Source organism: Passer domesticus, chromosome 1 (assembly GCF_036417665.1).
Source record: "Passer domesticus isolate bPasDom1 chromosome 1, bPasDom1.hap1, whole genome shotgun sequence".
Taxonomy (NCBI): Eukaryota; Metazoa; Chordata; class Aves; order Passeriformes; family Passeridae; genus Passer; species Passer domesticus.
The window spans coordinates 113,579,677-113,601,591 of record NC_087474.1 but is presented as its reverse complement, the minus strand read 5'-3'; the positions used below and the strand labels follow the sequence as shown (position 1 = coordinate 113,601,591).

Here is a 21,915-nt window from a genome sequence, read left to right as displayed (position 1 = left end):
GAAAGTGACTCGTGCTGCAGCTACTTTCCCAGGACAGGAAAAATGAGGTGAACTATTATTCTGATGGCTTATAGGTGAAAAGGCACCAGCAGCTTTGAAGATGAACTCCTTTTGCTGTGCCAAGACAGAGCTGGCACTTTGGGAGCTCAGAGGCCACCATGTCACCTTCCCGTTGCCACAGGGACAGGCATGCTCCTGCCCTGGGTGAAACTGTTGACTGCAGAGACTGAAATGTTTTCCCAACAGAAAGAGATCACAAGAGTCTTGAAAACAGGGGTCTTGAAGGCTGCTAACCCCTGTGCACAGATGTGTGGTACTACCCTCCTTGCATGAGAAGGGTGAACCATTTTGGGTGAACAAACATAAAAAAAAGAGGACAGTGGAAAAAGGAAAGAAAGTGAGCAAACGCATTTTAATAATTTTTGACATCAGAATGCATTCATACCATATACTTTTCCTTTGAGAGGAATGCACAGCCTGTGTCGTGGCTCAGCTGCCAATACAACTGAGCCATGTATACAGGAGATGCCATGAAACCACTCTGGGGAAAACCTACAAACTCTGCTGCACATCAGTCTGGAGGCTGGAGCTGGGCACAGGACACAAAAGAGGAAGGCCCCTTTTTTTCACAGCCAGCACATTCATTTCTCTTCAGGTGTGGGCTTCAATTTCCTAATGAAAGAACTATTTCGGAAGCCTTATGTTTGCCAAGAAAATAAACCAAGTCTAAACATCACACCTTCCTCTGGGAGGACATTGGATGTGGATGATGGGATTGTACTTGTATGTTCCGATGCTGCCAGCAAGAAAGATTTTCATTGCAAGTGTTTGATTTACCCTAAGCACTATGCAAAAGCAAGCTGAAGGACTGTTTTTGGTAACGTCACTTACCAAACCTCTTGTAGCCGAAGGACTGCACCTCCTCCTCCTCTGCAAAGTCGTCTGGGGAAAGAAAGACACAGCAGCAGATTATTACTACTACCACTGGAAAAAGATGAGAAAAAGTTTTTACAGGTGCATGTCCAAGTAATGTAAGTTGACTTGGTTTGTTAGGCATGCTACTGCTCTTCCCCTCTGCTGCTTCTATCCCACCTCTGTCTCCAATTTCAGAAGGCAATTCAGAGCCTTTCCCCCAGGGAGAATTCCCAGCAGAACTCCAGATTACAAACAGTGCAGATTTATCACTGGCAGCCATCCTGAGGCCTGCTTGGCCAGCTAAGTGCAGACCAGAGCAGATATGTCCCCCGTCACAATGACAGCCACAATTGTCACCAGTGTGCCACCTGATCAAGCTTGCCTGGGCCACAGGAGTCAGAGGGGATGGTTGTCCATCCGTCCACCACCTCCCATGCACACTATCTTGGCCTAAAAATCTCAGATCCAATAAAACATGGGAAACAGAACTAGAAACTCAGATGAGAAAAATAAAAACTGAGGTGGTGAAGATTGTGAAAGGTCTATAGGGGAATGGCTGAGGTCACTTGGTTTGCTCAGCCTGATAAAGAGGAGACTGTGGGGACACCTCACGACAATCTACAACTTCCTTGTGAGGGGAAGTGGAGGGACAAACACTGATAATGGGAGCTGAGGGAAGGGAAGTTGTGGGGAGGTTTAGGTTGGCTTTAGGAGAATATCAGGCTCCCCAGGGAAGTGGTCACAGCCTGCCTGAGTTCTAGAAGTGTTAGGACAATGTGTTCACATACATGGTGTGATTCTTGGGGCTGGCCTGTGCAGGGACAGGAGCTGGATTTGATGATCCTTGAGGGTCCCTTCCAACTGAGGATCTTCTATCATTTGATGATTCCATCCTGCCTTTTGTTCTCATCTTTACAAGCAAGCAGTAATATGCTAATAATCACAAGGTTATTTTCTCTCCATTTCCTTCCGTCAGCAAAGGAAAAGACTGGCATCAGCAAAAAAAATACACCCATGACTTTTTTTAAAAAAAGAATATGTTTGTGTTCATGTGTTCAGCCTCCTTCCACCAAGCAACCCCTCATTCTGCTGAGCCAGGAAAGGCAAAAGCTCTGCCTTGTCACCAGCACCAGCCTCTGCATCAACTGCTAGGAGGACAGCACAGCCCAGGCTGCTCTTCTCCCGCCTCTGTATTTCCCAGAGGGAACATTTAATGCCTGGTGGAGGAAAAGCAGGCTGAAAGCAGATAAATACGTGTGATGGAGTGAGAAGTCTGTGTTTAGTTAGATCTTTTTTGTCCACAGACTTACTGCACATGACTGGGCTGCTCTGCATCACGAAGTTGGGCTAACTGGTGCCACAGCTAACTTGGGACAGCACAGAGCCTTGGGGGGATGAATTCAAAGGCAAAGATACAGTCTGCATCCAGGCTCAACAAAGCAAAAGATTTGTGTGCATGTATCCAGCAGGAAATCAGACTTGTTCTTCCTTCTGACCTGTGAAGTGCCACACAGAGAAATCTCTGAAGGAGACTTTGCCTGAAGCAGCAGCAGAGTCCATGAAATGCATAATTTTGCAGAACATTACCCTTTACTCAGACAGCACAATTCATTAAACAGCTCAAAACATATTCTTCACCAGGTAAGACATTTTGCTTACTCCCAGCAGCACTCCTGTCCATATCTTTAGCTAGACCCCCAATTCAGATGTGCACTTAAGAAGTGGAAGAGTCAGCAGATGCTCCTTAGGCAAAACAAACACATCCTGGTTTTGAAGACAGAAAGAAACCTTCAAAAAACCAAGCCAAACAAACCCTCACAATTGTCCCAAATGTTATCTGAAGACAAGGCCCCCCAACCAAACATGACAAATACCAATAAACCATAAACAGTCAAAACCCAACATCTCATCCCAGCAGTGAGCTACTCAGGAAAGATCTTCCCCTCTTGCACAAAAGATAAAATGCTGCACAAAATAAGATAACAGCTCCAGAGACCTTAGCTTCCTGCCCTCTCCTGCTATCAGGCTGCAACAGAATCACCTCCTTTGTTTCTCAGGAGTGTAACGTGACTTATCCGATCTGGAGCTCATGTGAACAGCCAGGCCACCTTTAAATCCTGCAGCTTCATCCCACACCACATCTCCAAGTCCTTCCTCCCAGGCTGACAGCTCCTTCCCTAGTTTTCTTGTTTTTCATGCTTAAACCAACAACATTGGCTTTTACAGTTTTAATCACATTTCTGTTTCTTTGGCCATTTCAGTATATGCAACATGTTTATATATGTACATATTATACATTTCTATGCACACATATACTTTTTAAATATATATATACATATATGCTTTTCAGTATTTGCAATGCTGCATGTTATTCTTTCTAGCGATGGGGTTTTTCCTTAAGCTTTGGTTACATTATAATTATTCATTCACCTCCTCATTTTGAAGAGCACTTGTGATATTTGAAACAAAGAAGTGGAGATGGGCAAGGACAGTTATGTTAAGCGGTGATTTGTCTTCCTGATCAGTAAAATCTCAAACATCATCTCTGTGAGTTAATCTTGTAAGGGACAGTCAATGTAATTTTAGGGGAAGTCTATAAAAATTATTTGACAAAGTTCAATGTTCTCTCAGTGACAACCGAAACTCTGCTGAAATCATGTGCAAATATAGTACTTTAAAATATTAACTGTAATGTAACAAGTTTAAGGAAAAAAAAAGATGGAGGAAATTAATGAAGCAAGCTTAGACTAAACATTCAGAAATTACAACACTTTGGAAAAAGAGACTAAGATGGGTTGAAATTCCTACCTCAGAAGAAGTCTATGTTTGAAATATTAAAAATTAAGCTGACAAACAAGCCTATAAAGTTTAGTCCCAAGGCAAAGCCCTGCACCCAGCCTGCTCCTCCCATGTCTGTTGGGCAGTATTGTCCTCACTGGAGGCAGCAGAAACTTGATCCTCAGCTCCCTGTTCCAGTGCTGGAAATATTAAAATTTTGCCACAAGTTCTACAAAAATCTCAAAGCTTCCAGATATCTTCAAATCAGCAAAATACAGGAGAACCCAAGTTTTCATTTAAAAGGTAACAGCTTTTCTAGTGAAAACTATGAAAATGTGATCTGTTATGAATTACAGAGGTTAAGAAAATATACACCAAGTAAGAAGCCAAATACTATGAACACCTCCAGTATGTTTTAATGACTTATGCGTTTAAAGACAATATCAGAAATTGTGGCAGAAATTCATGAGCTTTGAGCACCAGTGACTGATCTTAGAAATAGAAATTCTGCATTTTCACATCAGCGGTGCCCACACTTGAGTGAGGCTGCAACCGGTGTAGGAGGGGTTTGTTGGACACTGTGAAAGCCTTAAGTTAGAAATATTTTTCTTTAGTTTAAATCCAGTCCTCAGTTACAAAGGGGACTGGAATGAACACATATTTCTGTTTCATTAATATGCAGGCAAGGCTTATTTTCATAGGTGAAAAATATGAAGGGCAGACTCCTCCTTAAAGCAGACAATCAAGTAGAATTTGTTGTTATGTCCTGGTCACAAGAATTAACTCTTTAGTACAGGGAAGACCAGCCCTAACTCAATTATAAGACACGCAGCTGTGAACCAAAATCCAGAATAAGAAAGGTGAAGAAACATGACAATCTGGTCTCTTATTCCACTGATTTGCACAGAACTCTGGCAGCAGGAAGGTTCATAAAAAAAGTGAACTTTTGGCAGAATAGAAACATATGTGAGCAACCAGTTATATTTAACCATGTAAGGGAAGGGCCACCAGAGATCTCCTGTTTTATTGAGTTTACAAGAGGATGCTAGAACAGATTGTCATGGGGAGCTTACAGCAAACTGCTACAAATCACTGTCTCACTGTGGCTGAACAGCAATACATCAAATTTTTAAGGAGTCACTGCAAAAGTAAGAGTTGTGGTCCAAAAAAGTGAAAAAAACCCCTTTGAGCTATTTTGGCAATATCCATGCCCCATTGAGCACCAAAGCCAAATTCCACTTGCCCTCCAGTTATAAGCTATTACTGCAACACCTCTAGTAAATACAGTTGTAGAGTTAAATAAGTTACAGTACAATGCTTCAAGGGAGTGGGAATCATGAAAAGGCAGTTCAGCTGGGGATTAGCACAGCGAACAGAGGGAATTCATTTAATCTAAAACAAATTAGACTCTCATTTGATTAATTTGCTAGTGGCAAAGCAAATCTGTGGAGTAGAACTGTTTAATTTCTTGTTCTTAAACCTTAAATAAATTAATCATGGATCACTTATGAGTCACTCTGAGGTCAAGTAAGAAAGAGCTGGCCTGGAGCCAAAATGGATGCTAAATCTGCCCCTGAGACAATACAGGGCATAAAACCACAGCACCAGATCTGAGGAGCCTTTTGTGCAAGGTGATTTTAGAGAAGTTGTTTCCATTTTAGCCCCTTCCTTTCATGGGTGTCATTGTTGGCATGTGGAAGGTGTTAAAGAAAGCTGCTAATGTACGTGTCCAGCTGTCTCCTTTTAACAGTACACCTTGCTCAGCCATTTAAACCTAATTAACTAATGAGGCAAACAAGACCTCAGAACCATTAGAGATGCTGGGTCATATGGTGGCTGCAGACACGTGGTATCCAATAATTTAGAGAGCACTTGTGTGCTGCAAACATGGATCCAAAGTCTTTATTTAAAAACCTCGCCTGAAGTCTTAAATAAAGAAAACAAACCAATATTCTACATTGATTTCAAAATCTGGGAAAATCTATTCCAGGAGAGAATGAAGCATCTGGGCTGAAAATTGTCATGCCAAATTTCACCTCAGATTTTAGAAGTTCCTTTATAACCCCCTGAAAACTCAAATTACAGTACATTAGAACTTAGTCCTAAGAACCAGGCTGGGAACTTAGTCTGTAAGATTAATTTGTAGTAAAAATGACATCCAGTGTAAGAGTTTCCCCTAAAATAAACCTTTCAAAGGGCTTTAATGGTTAGAGCCCTGCCTTTCCTGCTGACTTAATGGGAGCTCTAGAGCTATATCTCAGTGAAACTCTGTAAAGCTTATTCTAATATTATCAAAGAGAGATTTTTACTTGTACCTTTTGGAAAGAAGCTGTGCCCATTAGTTGAAAATTACAATATTCCCCTCTTTAACACATCAGCATGGATGAAGAACTCTACTCAGAACTGTGTAACAGGTGCCTCTCCTTCATGAGAGACCACTTGCAGTGTCAAAAAGCTGCTTCTGCCTGCGCTCTCCATCTCAGCACTTTCACTGCAAGGCAAAACTCGTCCACTTGTGAGGTTTCTGTAATATTAACAACTGCTCAGGCAGACAAGAACAGCAACACCAATATCTTTCTCATATCACATTTCAAAAGCTTTTTGAGCTGCCACCAGATTTATATGCATTTCTGCTCACTGTTAACTGGGTCTACATTCAAAGTGCTGACCTAGAGGTGAAATGGAGCCAGCAGAAGCACAGCAAGCAGCTGTGGCCTTCAGATGTTGATGACTTCATCAGTCTAATTGGTTTCCACTGGTTTTCATAGCTTTTATTCTGGACAGTCTCCTGCTTGTGCTAATGGGCTGCTCATTCCCAGCTCTCTTCACAGATGCTTTATTTCACTTGTCCTCTTGTTCTGCCTTTCTCCACTACTTTTTCATTATAGGCCCTTTTCATAGTCAAGTCTCTCTCTCTGCCTCTGTTTTGATAACCCCTCCCTCACAAAATCCTACCCCACACTTAAAGCACTTCCTAATTGACAGGATCCCAAGTTGACATGCCACACTAACAGTCACTGTTGTTGGCTGAGTGTGTTGTGCCCATATTATCCAACCCTTCCTTTGTCTGGCTTGTCACACAGCAAACTCCTCTGGACAGGGATTACATGGATTCTGCACTTGCAGAGTACCTGGTCTTTAGGGCAGCCATGGCAGAGGTTCAGCTGAGGCAGTCCTGGAAGAGAGACCACCTCCCTGCATCCCAAAGCATCCTTTGGGATGTTGTTTGAGCTTGGATTCTGGCAGCAAAACTGAGGCTTTTCCTCAGCTCTGTCCAGCTGAGACTGCTGATCTGGGAATTTATCTGCTTATCTTAGTGACTGAAAGAGGCAATGTCCTAGATCAGAGATCCTCCCTTGGTACTATCCTATGACTTGGATGGTGTCTCCCATCACTTAACACATGCATAAAACAAACAAAACCAATACTCGTGACAAATGGATGCACTTTAATATCTTGGTCTTCATCTATTCCCCTACTGCTGTGCTCAAAAAATGTGAGCATTTACATTAGGAACACACACAAAAAGACAGAAGATTGTGAAATTTAGAGGTATAACAACAATCACTCTAGTTTTGCTTTTTAGGCACAAGATGAAGACAGTAAATAGGGAGTTTTGAAAAAAACTTATTAGCCCATAAGTGCCCCATTACCGTACTGGGGTCAGGAGTAGCTGCATGGTGTGGAGGACCAACCTTAGAAGTTAAAAGTTTAAATCATATAGTATTTCAGAATAATGATTTAAGAGCAAACAGATATGTTCTCATTAGTGCACTGAAAAATCGTGCCTCCCAGTCTGTATGTCAGAGGAGGCAATTAACAGCGGTATTAAAATGGCATGCACATTCCTAACAACATATGTCTCTATTACCTCCCATAACTCATTCACTTTGTTCCCCAGTGATGTCCCAGTCTGCACCTCAAATTTATGCACCAAAAGGGATTGCAGTTTTAGGTGGAAGCAGTCAAACTCCAAAGACAATTCATCTTAGGCTGTTCCCTCACTCGCACAGACCACACTCACATTATGAGGAGGATCAGGTTCACTTTCCATGCCTTGTAAAAAGTGTCTTTATTTTGCTTTCTAGGGGGGAGGGCTGGAAGGAGACATTCTCTGTTCTGACATACAGAACCTCAGGATAAGGAAGGTTTTGTGAAGCTAAAGATAACTGGGTATGCATCCTTTGCAGTACTGAGCTACTTTCATCCTTGACATTTGTCCCAGCTCTCTTTATTTTACACTGTTTTATCTCTGCAAGGCCTGATCAGCTCTATCTCTCTGCAAGATTACCTTTCCCTCCTTATCCTAGCCGCCAGAAGTATCTGAACCTCTGGGCACAACAGTCTTTCCGTGTGGATCTAAGTAAACTGTTTAGCGGTTGTGACAAAAAAAGGGCTCTGTTCAGCCCTCAGCTGTAGAAAAATCAGTCTAAAATGAATCTATGTTATCCAAAGTAGGAGAAAAAGAAGTCACAGGAGATTTTAAACAACTCCCTTCTTCATTGGGAGGTTTGTCTCTGCAATTCTTAGTCCTGTGTGGCTGGGAAAAGTAGAATTGAAGCAATAACAATTACAAGTTCTTCCTGAAAATGCTCCTGTCATAAATCGCTTATATGCTAATTCTGCTCAATGTCCTTTGGGATTGTATAGTAATATTTCTATCTGTGCAATTTCTCTTATAATTTCATAGCTCTGTTTTCCTCTGCATTAATAAGAACATGCTTTGACACACACTTGCATCTTTCTCATCTATATCTTTAAAATCCTCTGTGCTACCAATCAATTCAGGACACACATTGACTGTATAGTAGTGTTGCTCAGGATTTGTTCTGTGTTTTATCACACATTTATTATAACTGCTCGTGCCTTTGAACTTCTGCTGTAGGGTCCTGTGACATGTCCAACACACACCACTCAGACCTCCTGCACATGTTTCATGTTTATGTCACTATATTCATAGAAGCTCTGTTATAAATGGACTAAGGAAAGGTTACTGGATCACTCAGCTTCTAATCCTTGGTTTTCAGATGCTTTCTGGCTTCTGCAAAATTCTCTGGACTGCATTTTTAAAAAATTCTTCGTTTGAAGTTTCTATCCAGGAAAGACCTATTTGCAGATGACTGTTCATTTGATTTTGTGCACACAAAGAAGAGAGAGAGAGAGACTTTTCTGCAGTGTTACAAAATTATAACTTTTATTCATTTATTCTTTAAAATTAGCAGTGGCATCAAAACTGAGAGAAAGACAAAACCTGTCAAGAAGGTAACCATCATATAAAAAGATTATTTAAAATTTTTCAAGGTAGTCAAGAAAGAACAAGTGAACTTGCATACACAGTCAGCTTTTGCTATTGTAGGCATTATTTGCAAATTACATCCAGGCTCTAAGTCCCTCAGAAGGGACAATTTTAGCAATACAGGCTGATATGTTAGTTAATTGCCTGCTGAAGTGTTCAGTGTGTAAGGCAAAGTTGGGCTGGGCTGAACTGGCGTGTCCTGTGGGAGCTCGGTGCGCTCTCACCTCCCGCGCACGGAGCACAGAGCGCGCTGAGCGCCTCTGAGGAAAAGGGGTCGAGGCTGAGCAAGGCAGTGTTCAGGCCAGGCTGACCCCGAGGCACTGCGGGCTTCACTCTGGTGGAACACAACCGAGGCCACACCTGTTTCTGCCCCGTGCATCCTTTTGTATTGAATGAGAGGAACGGCACGAGACAGAATCTATTTGGTCGCGTTCCAGCTGTCAAGCGCACCCCAGCACTCAAGCACAGGATCCCAGATGATTTGTCCTCCAGCACCATTGCTATACAAGTGGTACACTGCAAGGTGCTTGTGATGGCAGAGAGGGAGGAGGAGGAGGAGGAAGAGGAATGAAAAGAAGCAGCTAAGCTACTTTAAGCATCATTAACTAAGAGCTTCTCTGTCATCCTGGAGCAGCAGTCCCAAATGACCACCTTGACTTTGCCATCGCCTGAATTTGGGAATTAGTATTATATGGTTATCCAAACAGTATCCATATTTCAGAGGAAAATACTTATGACCAGCACTGCCATTACAGCAGTGATTACAGATAGAGTTTAAAGTAGCAATTACAAAATATATTGCAGCTATATGGGAAGAAGCTCTCAGTTTTAACAATGCTTGTCCCTGTCTTAAATTAGGGCCAATGTTTTTGAACATGTGGTGGTGTTTGACTATGAGGAAGCTGTTTTCATTGGTTTCCCAGGCAACAAGTGCTCCTCCATGCTCCAATAAATAACTATAACTTACAAGTATCATTTGATAAAGATATATCTGACCCTAAAGCAGACAAATCCCTATATAAATCACATGAATTATTGCTAAAAAATATGACAAAGTTTGTGAGTTCAGTGTTGTTTGCTGGAAATAAAACTGCGAGCATATTGAACATAAACTTCAATTTGTTTTACTGATTTAAAACATAACACATTACAAACACCAGCAATGGAAAATATAATTTATTCCTTACAGATATTTAGTGATGTAATTATTTAGATATTCCTCCATTCTCTAGAGAGGGTAGATACAGAGACAGCTGCAATCAACAGATCTTTTTGTTTTTATTGAGAAAAATGTGTAACTATACAAAGTTCTACAGTCCTACAATTATCACTACCATCAAGTTTAAAGCAAAAACAAGAAAAGCCAAGTCCATACCCAGAAAAGGAAATCACCAAGTCAAAATTTGGTTTGACTCTCTGACTTCTCTAACACTGGCAGAAGCACTTGATGTCATTATTTGTTTGATGCTTTTATTTTGCTATTAGCACAGTCATTCAAGTGTTCTTCTTTGCATGTTTTATTACTGATTCTGTAACTCTCTGAGGGAAAGAAATAAAATGGCTGTGATCACTCTTAGGGAAGCCAAATGGTAAGGACTAGCACTCCCTCTTGATGGGGTGTGGGGCACCAGTGAGTGCTCCCAGGAGCAGGAATTACATCCTCCCTTTGAATGCCACTGCTCTGCTTTGCAAAGAGCAGTGGAAGCAGAATGCAGAATGGAAGGAGACACAAGTTGCATTTTATTTTATTCCCATCCCTGGTCCTTTGCATCCCACCTCTCCCCGAAACTCCCAAGAATGGGGTGTAAGGCTTTCAGTGGTAACAGGTTTGTTCTACCTACTACCAGATCCCCATTGTTGTGGTTTGTTCCTGCCCTTAACACTTATGCTGATAATGACAAGCTGATGACAAAATTTTTGGCACGAGCAGCCTATAAATAAAGAACATTGTAAATACATTATTTGTCATATGTTGCATGGCCCTGGAGAGGCATCATGCCACAGTGTCAGAAGTAACTTAAACAGTGTGTGGGCTTGCAAAATAAATGCCCCCAAAAGTTTTTCCTCCCTTCAGGCAGCTACTCTGGCAAGTGAATAAATGAGAACATCATTCGGTGTCCTAGGCTCTGGAAACTCAGTGTAACTATCAAGATGTTTACTGGCCTCCTGGCATCTGGAATAAAACTCTGCAGTCCAAGAACAGGCACAGTGGTGCCCAAAAGCAATTTTCATATATGTATGTCTTTTCCTTAAACTTATTTTTTGCGTCTAAAGAAAAACTGAATTTCACGCTCACAACATCCCAACTAACTCCTAAACTTTCCATAATGTCCTTTGATGTTTTCATTGTAAGTATTCCCCAGTGTGTAAAGCCTCTGCCTTTTGCTGTAAGGCTATCAATTTTCATAAACAGAAGGCTTTCTTGCACCCCCGATATATCTTCAGCGGGTTACGGAGTAGCAATTTGGCAATCCGCTTCTTTATTTCATCTTAAAGTATGTGATACCTCTCAGTCGCAGCTATGTAGGACAGGGTCAAATGTTTCACCCATTTAAAACAAAAAAGAGGAGGAAGGGAGGAAAAGAGAGAAAAAGGAAAAGAAACAAAGTTTCAATTTGAACGGATGCAAAGTAAAGACCAAAAATTTTCCAGTCGGTGGATGCAGAGGAGAAATACGCCAAATACATTTCACAAGCCAGTTAAGCTTCTACTGGCACCTAATCACTGCCAGATGTTTAGAAGCAACACCAAGAACATCCCAAAACGCTGGCAAAAAATAAACAAATCAACCAGGGATAAACACAACTCTTCTTCTCGGGGCACCGGCGAGGGGGAAGATAAAAGTTGGGTGCCGAGAGAAACCGTGCTGGGGGGAGAGCACACATGCGGCGACACGCTCCCGCACTCACAGGGACATCCCGCTGCCGGACCGGCACTGACCCACACACGGCGGCGCAGACCCCGCGCTCCGGGGTCGCGGTGCCACCCCCGCTCTGCCCTGCCCGCCACCTGCCCGCACCGTGTCCCGCCAGCACCCTGCTGCTGGCTTCGCCTCATCCCGCGGGCACCGTCCCCGGAGCGCCCTGCCCGCAGTGTCCCCTGGCAGAGCTGCGGGCGCTGATCCCGCACAGCGCTCCCGCACGCCGCCGATCCCGGTGCACGTGTGCGGGCGGCGGAGCGCCCCGCTCCCGTCCCTACCTTTCATCTTGGCGCCGGGGCGGCTCTCATAGGACGCGGGGGGCGCGGCGGGGCCGCCGCCGGGAGCGGAGCGCTGCCTGCCTACAGCCGGGCCATGACCCGCCGCGGCCCTGCCGCACAGCAGCCCCGGCGCTGCCGCTCGCCCTCGCTGCTCGGCTGCCCGCGGCACCCAGCTCTCGCCGCCAGCCCCGCGGAGCCCGGCCCCGCCTCTCTCCGCCCCGGGGAAGGGGCCGCGGCCGGGGCCGGGCGGCGGGGGCGGGCTCGGGGTCCCGCCGCAGGACGGGGCCGGGGGTGTCGCGCCCCGCGGGTGTCACAGCCCGCCCCGCCGCCTCCTGCGCCGCCGCGGGGGTGCCGGGCTGCGGGTGGGCAGCCCGGGCTGTCGGCGGGGAGCAGCCCGGGACGGGAGTTACGGGGCACCCGTCAGGAGCTCCAGCGGGATGTGGTGCTCCCGGCAGGAGAGCGGTCCTGGCTCACGAGGAATCGCCCGGGTGCCTGCAGTCCCCACGCCCGTGCAGGCACCCGGGGATTCCTCGTGAGTGCGATCTCTCCGGGCTCCCCCCAGCAGCGTGCCGCACGCCGGTGGAGGGATCCCGGAGCGGGGGCGCATAGCTGACTGCTGGGAAGAGGCTGCAGGATGTGCCAGTTCACCCTGGTGCTGAATGAAGGGCCACGAGCAGTCCTGTTGGATTCAATGGGACTGCGTGCACTACGGGCGCTGGAGAGTGTGTGTAAATATTTGTGGGATTAGGGATATACAGGCCAGTCATCTTTTATTTTTCTAGTTCTGGATGTTGCCAGGAGTAAGGGATCGTTTCCAGCCTCCCGTTTTCATGAAAAGCATGGTTTGTTTTTCTGCAAAGCTACCAGTTTTTAGGCAGTTGAAGACGGTGATAACTGTTTATGATCCAGCTTTGAGTGTTAACATCAGTGCTGAGGAGGCAGGGCAGGTGCAATGTGCCCCAGTTCCTTCTGGGGAGGAATGAAGTAGTGGAGGCAGCAGAGAGTGCCTCCTGATGCAGCGAGAAGATGCTCACGATTTTGCCTTCGCAGTTAGAGGTACCACAGCCTGCTGAATGTAGGGACACCCAAAGAAGTTATTGTACTATGTGGTCTTTCCAGAGGGTCTATAGCTCCGTTAAGGACCACAGTGTACCAGAAAGGCCATGGCTCGGGATAACAGCATTAATTTAACACCAGGTCAAAAAGCACTGGAAACCTATCAAGTATGATCTCATATCAGCAACGAAAGGAGGATTAAATCCACCAAAAGTAGTCATTCTAGAGCAAAAATGAAAGAACGGATTCAGAAATCTGAATTCCTTCAGTTGGTCTCGTTATTTGAGTTGACATCAGCTTAAGCATGTTTCACTGACTTGGAGGCAGTACCTTTAGTTTGGGACTGATGAAAATATTGGAATACCAGCTGCAGTAGCCATTTGCTGCTTTAAAGCAGGGCTCAGATATCAAAGAGACTTGACTCAGCTTTTAGTTTACACTCTAGCAGCTGACTGGAATATCATGAGTAAAACATTTAAATCTGAATACAGTCATCAGGTAATTACTGGGACTCTGTAGTGCTGTGTTGGATTAGAACTGCAGTGTATATGAGACACACTCATGCTGACTTGGTGGTGTGAGGTTCCTAAGTTAATTTATAATTTTCCTAAGTTAATTTATAATTTTTATTTTAAAGAATCAATAAAATTCTGTTTTCAAAACTGAAAGCCATCGAAATTCTAATCCAAAGCCCATGAGTATGTTTCCAAAAAGAAACCTTTCCATCACTTTTCATTGGCTGTATGAAAGCAGTAAATAAAGCCCCATTTCTCCATGGGAGGGTACCTCTTTTTAAAACACAACGCAGAAGGAGTGCTTTGAAAAAAGATGGGGAAAGAAGAATATTGCCTTAAACCTGTGTCATCAGATGATGTGCAAGGAGCAGGACTGTGCAGGAATTTAGAAAATTCCTCAAAAGCAGTAAAAGATAACACTTTCCTAATTTTTTATACAGTAACCTTAATGAACTGAAGGGTAGCAACCAAAGCTGCAGAGCCTGATGCAGCCTAATTGCTGCATCTGAGGAAAATATGGTCCCTATTAATTGAAATAAAAAATATTAGTATTTTGAAGTCATATAGAGCTTATAATTGATCCAGGAGGCCTGGGGTCTGCCTTCATTCTTGTGACTTGAAAATATTTATTAATTTGTGAACACAGTGGGACACTTCATATTTCTAGAGTAAGCTTCCATATTGGCTTTTAATCAAGTAAGTTGTATTCCAAACTGGATTTCTTATACATATGTTAGGAATGTGCAAGAAAGTATAGGTAAAATTACATTAATTTAAATGGCTGATGAGCTTCTGCTAACACTGTTATAAAAATCTAGTGTTAGTAAAGAAATGCAGGAAATTCATGAACTGTTTCACATGTCAAATCTTTCCTTTAAGCCCAAGTATTTTATGGTTTAGTTTCTAAAGTGAGCATTCTTCTTTCCTTCCCACTGATCCATGTCTGTCCACCAGAGGAGGGTGTAGGTGTTAGACACCATCACCACCCTCAGCAATCCTGGGATTAACAGAGGGGAAGACAGATTTTTGATGGATCATGAAGATGGGGTAATTGATTCATTAAGCACACTTAACAAACATCAGTGGATAATTGATATTATGGAGCATACATTTATTGTATATGTTCAGCTGAATACATACATATTTAGGGTCCAGTGCACTACATAATACAGGTTTGTATTATGCTAGGAAACATAATACTGTGTTGCCCAGTCACGGGCCTTCACAAACTTTAGCTTTTTATATACTCTTTCATATTTTTCAAGTTTCATTTAAATCTATGGTGAAATTTGCCAAACATGGTTACTTTGCCTTTCCGCAGAAAACCACTGATCTTCTCAGAAAAAGTTTCAAGTATATTTTCATATTCTTTTATTTTTAGGAAACTTTAGGAAACCACGTTCTAGGGAAACTAATTTCATAGAAATGCTTTATTTTAGGGGCTCCTTTGTTACCCTAGTTCAGGACATAAATTATGAGGCCTGTTTTTTCATCCAACAATAACAATATAACAGCAGCCTACTACCACAACGGGCTGCCTGTCACAAAGCGATCCCATGTTGCAGCCAGATTCAGACTCAGAGAAGGACTAAAGGATCTCAACAAATCATCCTTTTTTAGAAACGTTTACATATTGCCTTAATATGGCTTGTTTATATGGAACTATTACAATTTATTCTTCAAATGCTGAAATAAGGTACCCAAGTGAGTGCTTTGCAGTTGCTGTGGCACGGTGTGACTTTAAGCACTTACCAACCACGTGTGCCTTGTTTATTTTTTTTCTTGCTACAGTCTCCTCTTGAATATAAAGGAAGTTTGTTTATAATGGGCCTCACTCACTTTTACTCTGCAAAATGTGTTGAAATTCAGCAGTAATCCAAAAGAGAAAGATGTCAGTGTTTAATCTCCCCGAGTGCACTTTAGAATAAATTGTGCAGGCTATGCTAAAGTGATTTAAACCCAAGGTAATGGGCTCGGTTCTTGTTCACTTTGATTCCATTTCATAATGGACCATTACCCTCACCTGGCTCATTCCCAGAGCCTAACCTACAAAATTTGTGCTCTTTGGCAAGTCTTGGAGATCCTGGAAGTCTTGGTCCTTGTGTGGAGGCATGTGTGGCATTCTCTTTTGATCGGCAGCTTTCTCATAGCCTGAACTCACACACAATACAAAGGGCAGCAATTGAATTTAAAAAATGTCTCAAAAAAATAAATTGCATGCATCATTGAGGAGAACTGCATGTGACACAGGAACCATATGTGGAAGATCATTTGTCCGAAGTAAGTACCATTTGGGTTCCATACAAAATGTGCATTTGAAAAGTAAGAGTTGAGTATTATAACATATTTTAATGATAAATCTTTTTCTGCACAACAATTTCATATTGTTGTTAATGACCATTTTGGAGCTGTGCCCAGAGTGAAGACATTATCCTTGGATCTGGGTAATGAGTTTGTAAATGATCCTGAACAAATGGTGAAGCTATTTGCTAAAAATTTTGTTAAATCTGCAGATGAGCCTTTTCTTAATCTGGGTAATTAGCATCATAATTTGAAAGTATTTAGTTATCTAGACTTGTCCCTGGCAAGTGAGGTTGGTTTTTGTTTTTCCTTTCCTATTTTTTGATTAACTGTGAGACTGAGGGGGATTCTGAAAGCAGCAAAACACCTGGCTGTCTTTTCGGTATGCCAGAATTACTCAGAGCTACAGACTTGTTCTAGCCATGGTTTGGATGTTGATCATGCAAAGGCTCATGTGCCAGTTCTCTTGTCTTTCAATTGCTGTGAACTTTTTATCTTGGAAGGAAAAAAAGGCAAGACAGCTCTAGAACAGGCTGGACAGTCACATTGCACTAAATTTAAATAAAAGCAAAATGCCGGAATGCAAGTAAAAGTACAGCTATCACTGCGGGTGAGAGTGAGGGACCGCTGTTTCATATTTTTGATATTTGGTAAAACACATCACTGTGGTGTTTTTTCATATTTGGAATGAAGAGAGATTGTTTACAGTTCAGAAAGTTTGAAATTTTATTCTGGCAATTTACAGACCGATTTCCTTGCACAGTTTTTTGTCAAAATTGTCTAAAACAATTGTAGCCGTTGTATCTGCTGAATATCCAAACCAATGAAATATTTGACATTTGCACTCCAGAATTTCCATAATGAAAAGTAATTCCATTACTGTTAGAGTGCTGAAATGTTGAAGACATTAAAACCAAGACCAAATAACTAGTGCCAATTTTATTAGGATCCTTGCAGAAGCAGATTTTTGTACATTACTTATGACATTTTGTTTGCTCATAGTATGTGCTTCTTTCAACACACAGAAAAATAATTCTGATTGCCTCAGGAATGGATTCTTATGGCCTGAGGTCTAACCAGGTCAGCTGTCTCTTCAGCTGGAGTATATAAAAATGATACTGGCCATAGTTTGATTTATGTTGATAGAAAGCAGCAAAGAGCTCTCCATGTTTTGAGACTGTCCAAATGCCAGTGACATTCAGCTTATGGCTATCTTTAGTGGGAGCAAGCCAGCAGGAACCCAGAATTGGGCTGTGTCAGCCCAGAGAAGCATCAGTCTGCTGTTATTACATGCCACACATCTGGGCTTGAGCTGGGTGTGTTCTGCATGCTCCAGTCTGGCTGTGCAACTTCTCCCAGAGGTAAAGTGGTTCACAGAGCTGTCTCTGTAAGGGCACCTGGCACTAGAGGGAGTGGAAGCCAGTGTAAGCTACTTACAGACACCAACACAGTGTGGTTCAGCCGTGCCCACTGCCCAGATTTGCTGGTTATGTCAATAGAGACTCACATGGTCAGTCCAAATGCATGATACAATCATACAATCATAGAACAGCCTGGGCTGGAAGGAACTTCCAAGATCATCTAGTTCCACCCCTCTGCTGTGGACAAGGACATCTTCCACTGGACCAGGTTGCTCAGAGCTCTATCCAGCATGGCCTTGAACACTTCCAGGGATGGGACATCCACTATTTCTCTGGGAAATCTCTTGCAGTGGCTCACCACCCTCACAGTAAGGAATTATTTCCTAATATCTAATCTAAACCTATTGTCTTTCAGTTTGAACCCATTCCTCCTTGTCCTGTCACTGTGTGCTCCTGTAAAAAGTCCCTCTCTATCTTTCTTGTAGGATCTCTTCAGGTACTGGAATATCATATGTGGTCTTCCTGACCACTTGCCTGTCAGTGCAGACCTCAGATTCAAACAGGGACTGAATGTGGCTTGTATATTGCTTGGTCACAGGAGAGGATCCTCGCAAGAAAAGCAAATAAAAATACAGCGAATCCTCCCTATATTAAGTTAACATTATTGCAATATATTTTGGCTCCTCAGCCCATGAGTTCCACCCATTAGGACTCCCTGACGCTTCAACAAGTGGGTGTAAGTAGGTCCAGGGGAATATTAAATTACAGCTCTTCAGCTCTGACTTTGGCCCAAAAAGAACAGAAAAAACCCTTTGAAAATCAGGGAACATCATGACTGCAATTGTAAAATATTTTGCACATTATGTAGAACACATCTGTAAATTATGTAAATTAATATTTATGGAGAACATTGAATCTTTGAAGTTTTGCTTTCTGGAACATACTGAAAAGAAAATATGGTCACTCTGATTAGTATTTTTAGTAGAATTTACCAGGTTTACATAGATCTTTTTTTAACAGCAAATGGACTTCAAAAGGAACAAATGTAGCAAAAGGTAGGAAGTGATTGCTTCTGAGACCATATTATCAACAGTTGCTTCTGGTGCAACGGATGTTCTGCTTCTGTCTTCTTTCAGGTAGATTACAGAGCATGAGATATTCACTGGAAATTTTAATGAAGGCTATGAAAAGATACTGTGGCTTTTTCATTTTGTAAGGCATGCACAAATAGTTGTGGTCAAAAAACATTATTGAGGTGGTGAAATCAAGCACTCACGAGATAGGAAATGCCAGGAAAAAGATTTCCCATAGGACTTCAGCTTACCTGCCTATGTTTGGAATTATTGACAAGACATATCTACCTACTGACAAAAGGTATCAATATGGATACAAGTTTATAACGGCGTATTAATTTTTTTCCTCCATTAATTCCATTCATTTGGCACAGAGGACTGAACTCATTTAGGGAGCACCCATTCCATATTTTGCCTTTTCTTCATTGTTCTTATAGGTCCCACTGACTGCAATGTTCATGCTCCTCTCTGAAGATAAAATTATTGGTTTCCTCTATGTCTGTCATCAGGGTAGCATCTTAATTAAACTTTTCAAGCAATAAGGGATGTTAATACCTCCATTTTATAGGACTGAGACATAGTGAGATTAAAGGTATTCTCTCCTAAGAAGTGAATCCCTTGAAGTGAAATGATTTCTAGAGGTACCCAGTGTTGCTGTCAGTGTTTACACTATACACCTGAAGGCACCTTCCACTTTCCACTTCCCAAACCTGGCTGAAATTCCTAGTGACAAACCCACAAGGCTCAGCTACACACAATGCTGCCTCTGGCCTTTCTCTCCCATCTTTCCAAGCATGTGAAACCTGCAAAGAGCAATGCTGGCAGGCTCTGAGTGAAACCCCATGAGTGGATGACTGGGACATGAGGACATGAGGGGTGCTGCTAATTGCAGAAGACCAGCAATCCAGCTCCAGTCATGCACAGTGTTTCCAAGCTTGAAGGATACATCCCGTTGACTTCCATGTCAGGGGGCAGTGCTCAGCCCTTCTGCAAAGGAAGCCATAGGGTTCCTGTCAAGATTGTTGAGAAAAACATGGGTAGTGACTGACTGGCATGAGCTGGATGTTGGTGAGTTGCTGGGATGGGTCAAGGCCAGCTGGTGGCAGCTCAGCCCCCACCCAGTTGCTCACTCACTTGAGAGAGTTGGAAGGCCAAAAGTGAGAAAAACTCATGGGTCAAGATGAAGGCAGTTTAATAAGTGAATGGGGAAAAGAAGATCCCAACTGATGCAAAGGCAATCACTCATCACCTCCCACCAGCAGTCCTATGCCCAGTCAGTCTTCAAGCAGCAGCTAAGCACAAAAAGTCCCTGTTATATTGATGAGCATGCTGTACATGGTGTAAAATATCCCTGGGCACTTTGGGTCAGCTGTCCCCTCCCAGCCTCTTGCCTACTCCCAGCCTACTCATGGGGCAGCAGAGCTAGAAACAGAGAGGGCCTTGGTGCTGTGAAAGCACTTCTCAGCAACAGCAAAAATATGTATGTGTTACCTGCACTCTTTTGGGCACAAATCTAAACCACAGCACTGTGCTGGCCAATTGAAGAAAGTCACTTCCATCCCACCCAGTGTAGCTGTTCCCATCACATGGGCACTGCCTGGCAGAATCAAGAGTCTTGTTCTCTAGTTTCAGCTTTGAAAATCAGAAATTTCTTTTTCCCTACCTCTTCTCTGACCTTTACAATAAGTTAGGTAGAACTCTTAAAAGATTTAAAGTTTTCTTCCCTGTATGAATCTGGGGTTGACATCTTGCTTCTATGCTGTGCAGACTCCCACTGGGAAAGAGAAAATGTGATTCCAGGCATAAAGATCACCTACCCACCAGATTTCAGGATTGTGATGCAAAGCCTGGGAAATGAGAGTTTTTAAAAGAAAACATCTACAAGCTTTTGACATAGACAACAATATATACATTTTCCCCTATGTTTCTTTCTTGGAAGTGACTGAAAGTTTTCCAAAAAAAATTATCAAAAGAAGTCCAAACAAAATCAGCCAGAGGCATCCAGCCAGTAGGAGAAATTATAGCTAGGATGACTGAATTTTGGCAGGGCTATAACATCCTTATAATGGAAAGTATTGGGTAACTTTAGGAAAGGCCAAAACCAGTTCAGGAATGAAGAAAGAATGACCATGGTTGCCAGTGATTTTAATCTTTCATCTACCATGCAACCCTATAAAGGGAAGACATAGCCCAAATGTGTTTGGAGGTATCTGTGGAGAGGACACAGGAGAACAAGCTGATTTTCATCTTTCTTCTGTCAATCCAGGCTGTCAGGTCTTTTGAAAGCTCTACAAAACTTTCTCCCACAGTAGAAAAGTCAATTTGTCTACTTGAGATATTTGTGAGGAATGAAACACTTCCATCCATGCCTCTCTCAGATCCACGTAAAACTACCTACAAGCCCAGCTGAGCAATGACTTACAGCCTTCAGCTTCCAGGCTCAGCATCACCACTCAGACATCCTCAGGTAGAGTATAGACCTCTTTTCTCTACTTTAAAGATGACTGCTCAGCATGCAGCTGGCTTCCAGAGTCTTGTGTAAAGGGTATTCCAAACATTTCAGGTTGAAGTTCAGCAAATAAGTGCTGTTAATTAGCCCATTTCAGTGCAGGTGCTAGAGCAGAGCACTGAGATTGGAAAAAACTCCCTCCTGCTCTAGCAGAAGCACATCTGCTGTGGCTGACAGAGCTCAGTGAAGTCTCCAGCTCTGCCTCCCAGAAAGCCAGCAGCACAGAGATCAGGAGCAAAGCTCTGCACTATTCACCAGCTTTGTTGTTCCTGCAGGGACACTTGGGATGGAGAGGAAAGAATTCTGTCACACAATTATAAAATAACCCTTTGAAGTGCAGAGTTTTCATGCTGTCATTTGTCATGCTGTTTTCTTCATGGAAAGAGACGAGTCATGCCTGTTGACAGTCAAAATCTGTCAAAATCAGCATGAATTGCAGAACAAGTATATGCATACACCTGTTTGTTCAAACTTTTCCCTTAGGACCTGGAGATCTCTGGGGTTTCTTGGGCAATGGATAACTGCAAGGGCAGGGAGAACTGTGAAGCATGGAGCAGCACTATGTTCAGCCCATGTGCCACATGCAATACATGCAAAAAATTTTCATGGGGAATGAAAATGAAGCAAGGCACCAGAGGCACCACCTGACCATTGTTCCTGGGGGATGTTCATAAGTTTAAGTATGGAAGAGTTTGCTTCTTATGTTACCATGTATTTTTCTGAGTTTTGGAGTGTTACTGGTTTTGCTTTGTATTAGATTTCAGAAAATAGACTTCAAAATTGGTAACAGGCAGCTGGTCTGCTCATAATGTTCCTTTTTTTCCCCCTTGAGATACTTGCCTGTGTAATAAATTCCATTTTTTTATTTATTAAATGAACACAGTCAAGGTACTTGCAAAGAAATGAATATCCA

At 42.8% G+C, this 21,915-nt stretch overlaps 1 protein-coding gene across 1 annotated transcript in view; it reads right to left on the bottom strand.

Moving 5' to 3' along the window:
- Positions 1-12,492, bottom strand: part of COLEC12 (collectin subfamily member 12) — a 96,156-nt gene extending 83,664 nt beyond the window's left edge. The window contains exons 1-2 of the mRNA XM_064434743.1: positions 12,188-12,492; positions 892-942 (exon numbers count right to left, since the gene is read on the bottom strand). Coding sequence (XP_064290813.1) covers positions 892-942; positions 12,188-12,194 — 58 coding nt within the window. The 5' untranslated portion in view covers positions 12,195-12,492. The remainder of the gene's footprint in view (positions 1-891; positions 943-12,187) is intronic.
- Positions 12,493-21,915: the final 9,423 nt, after the last annotated feature.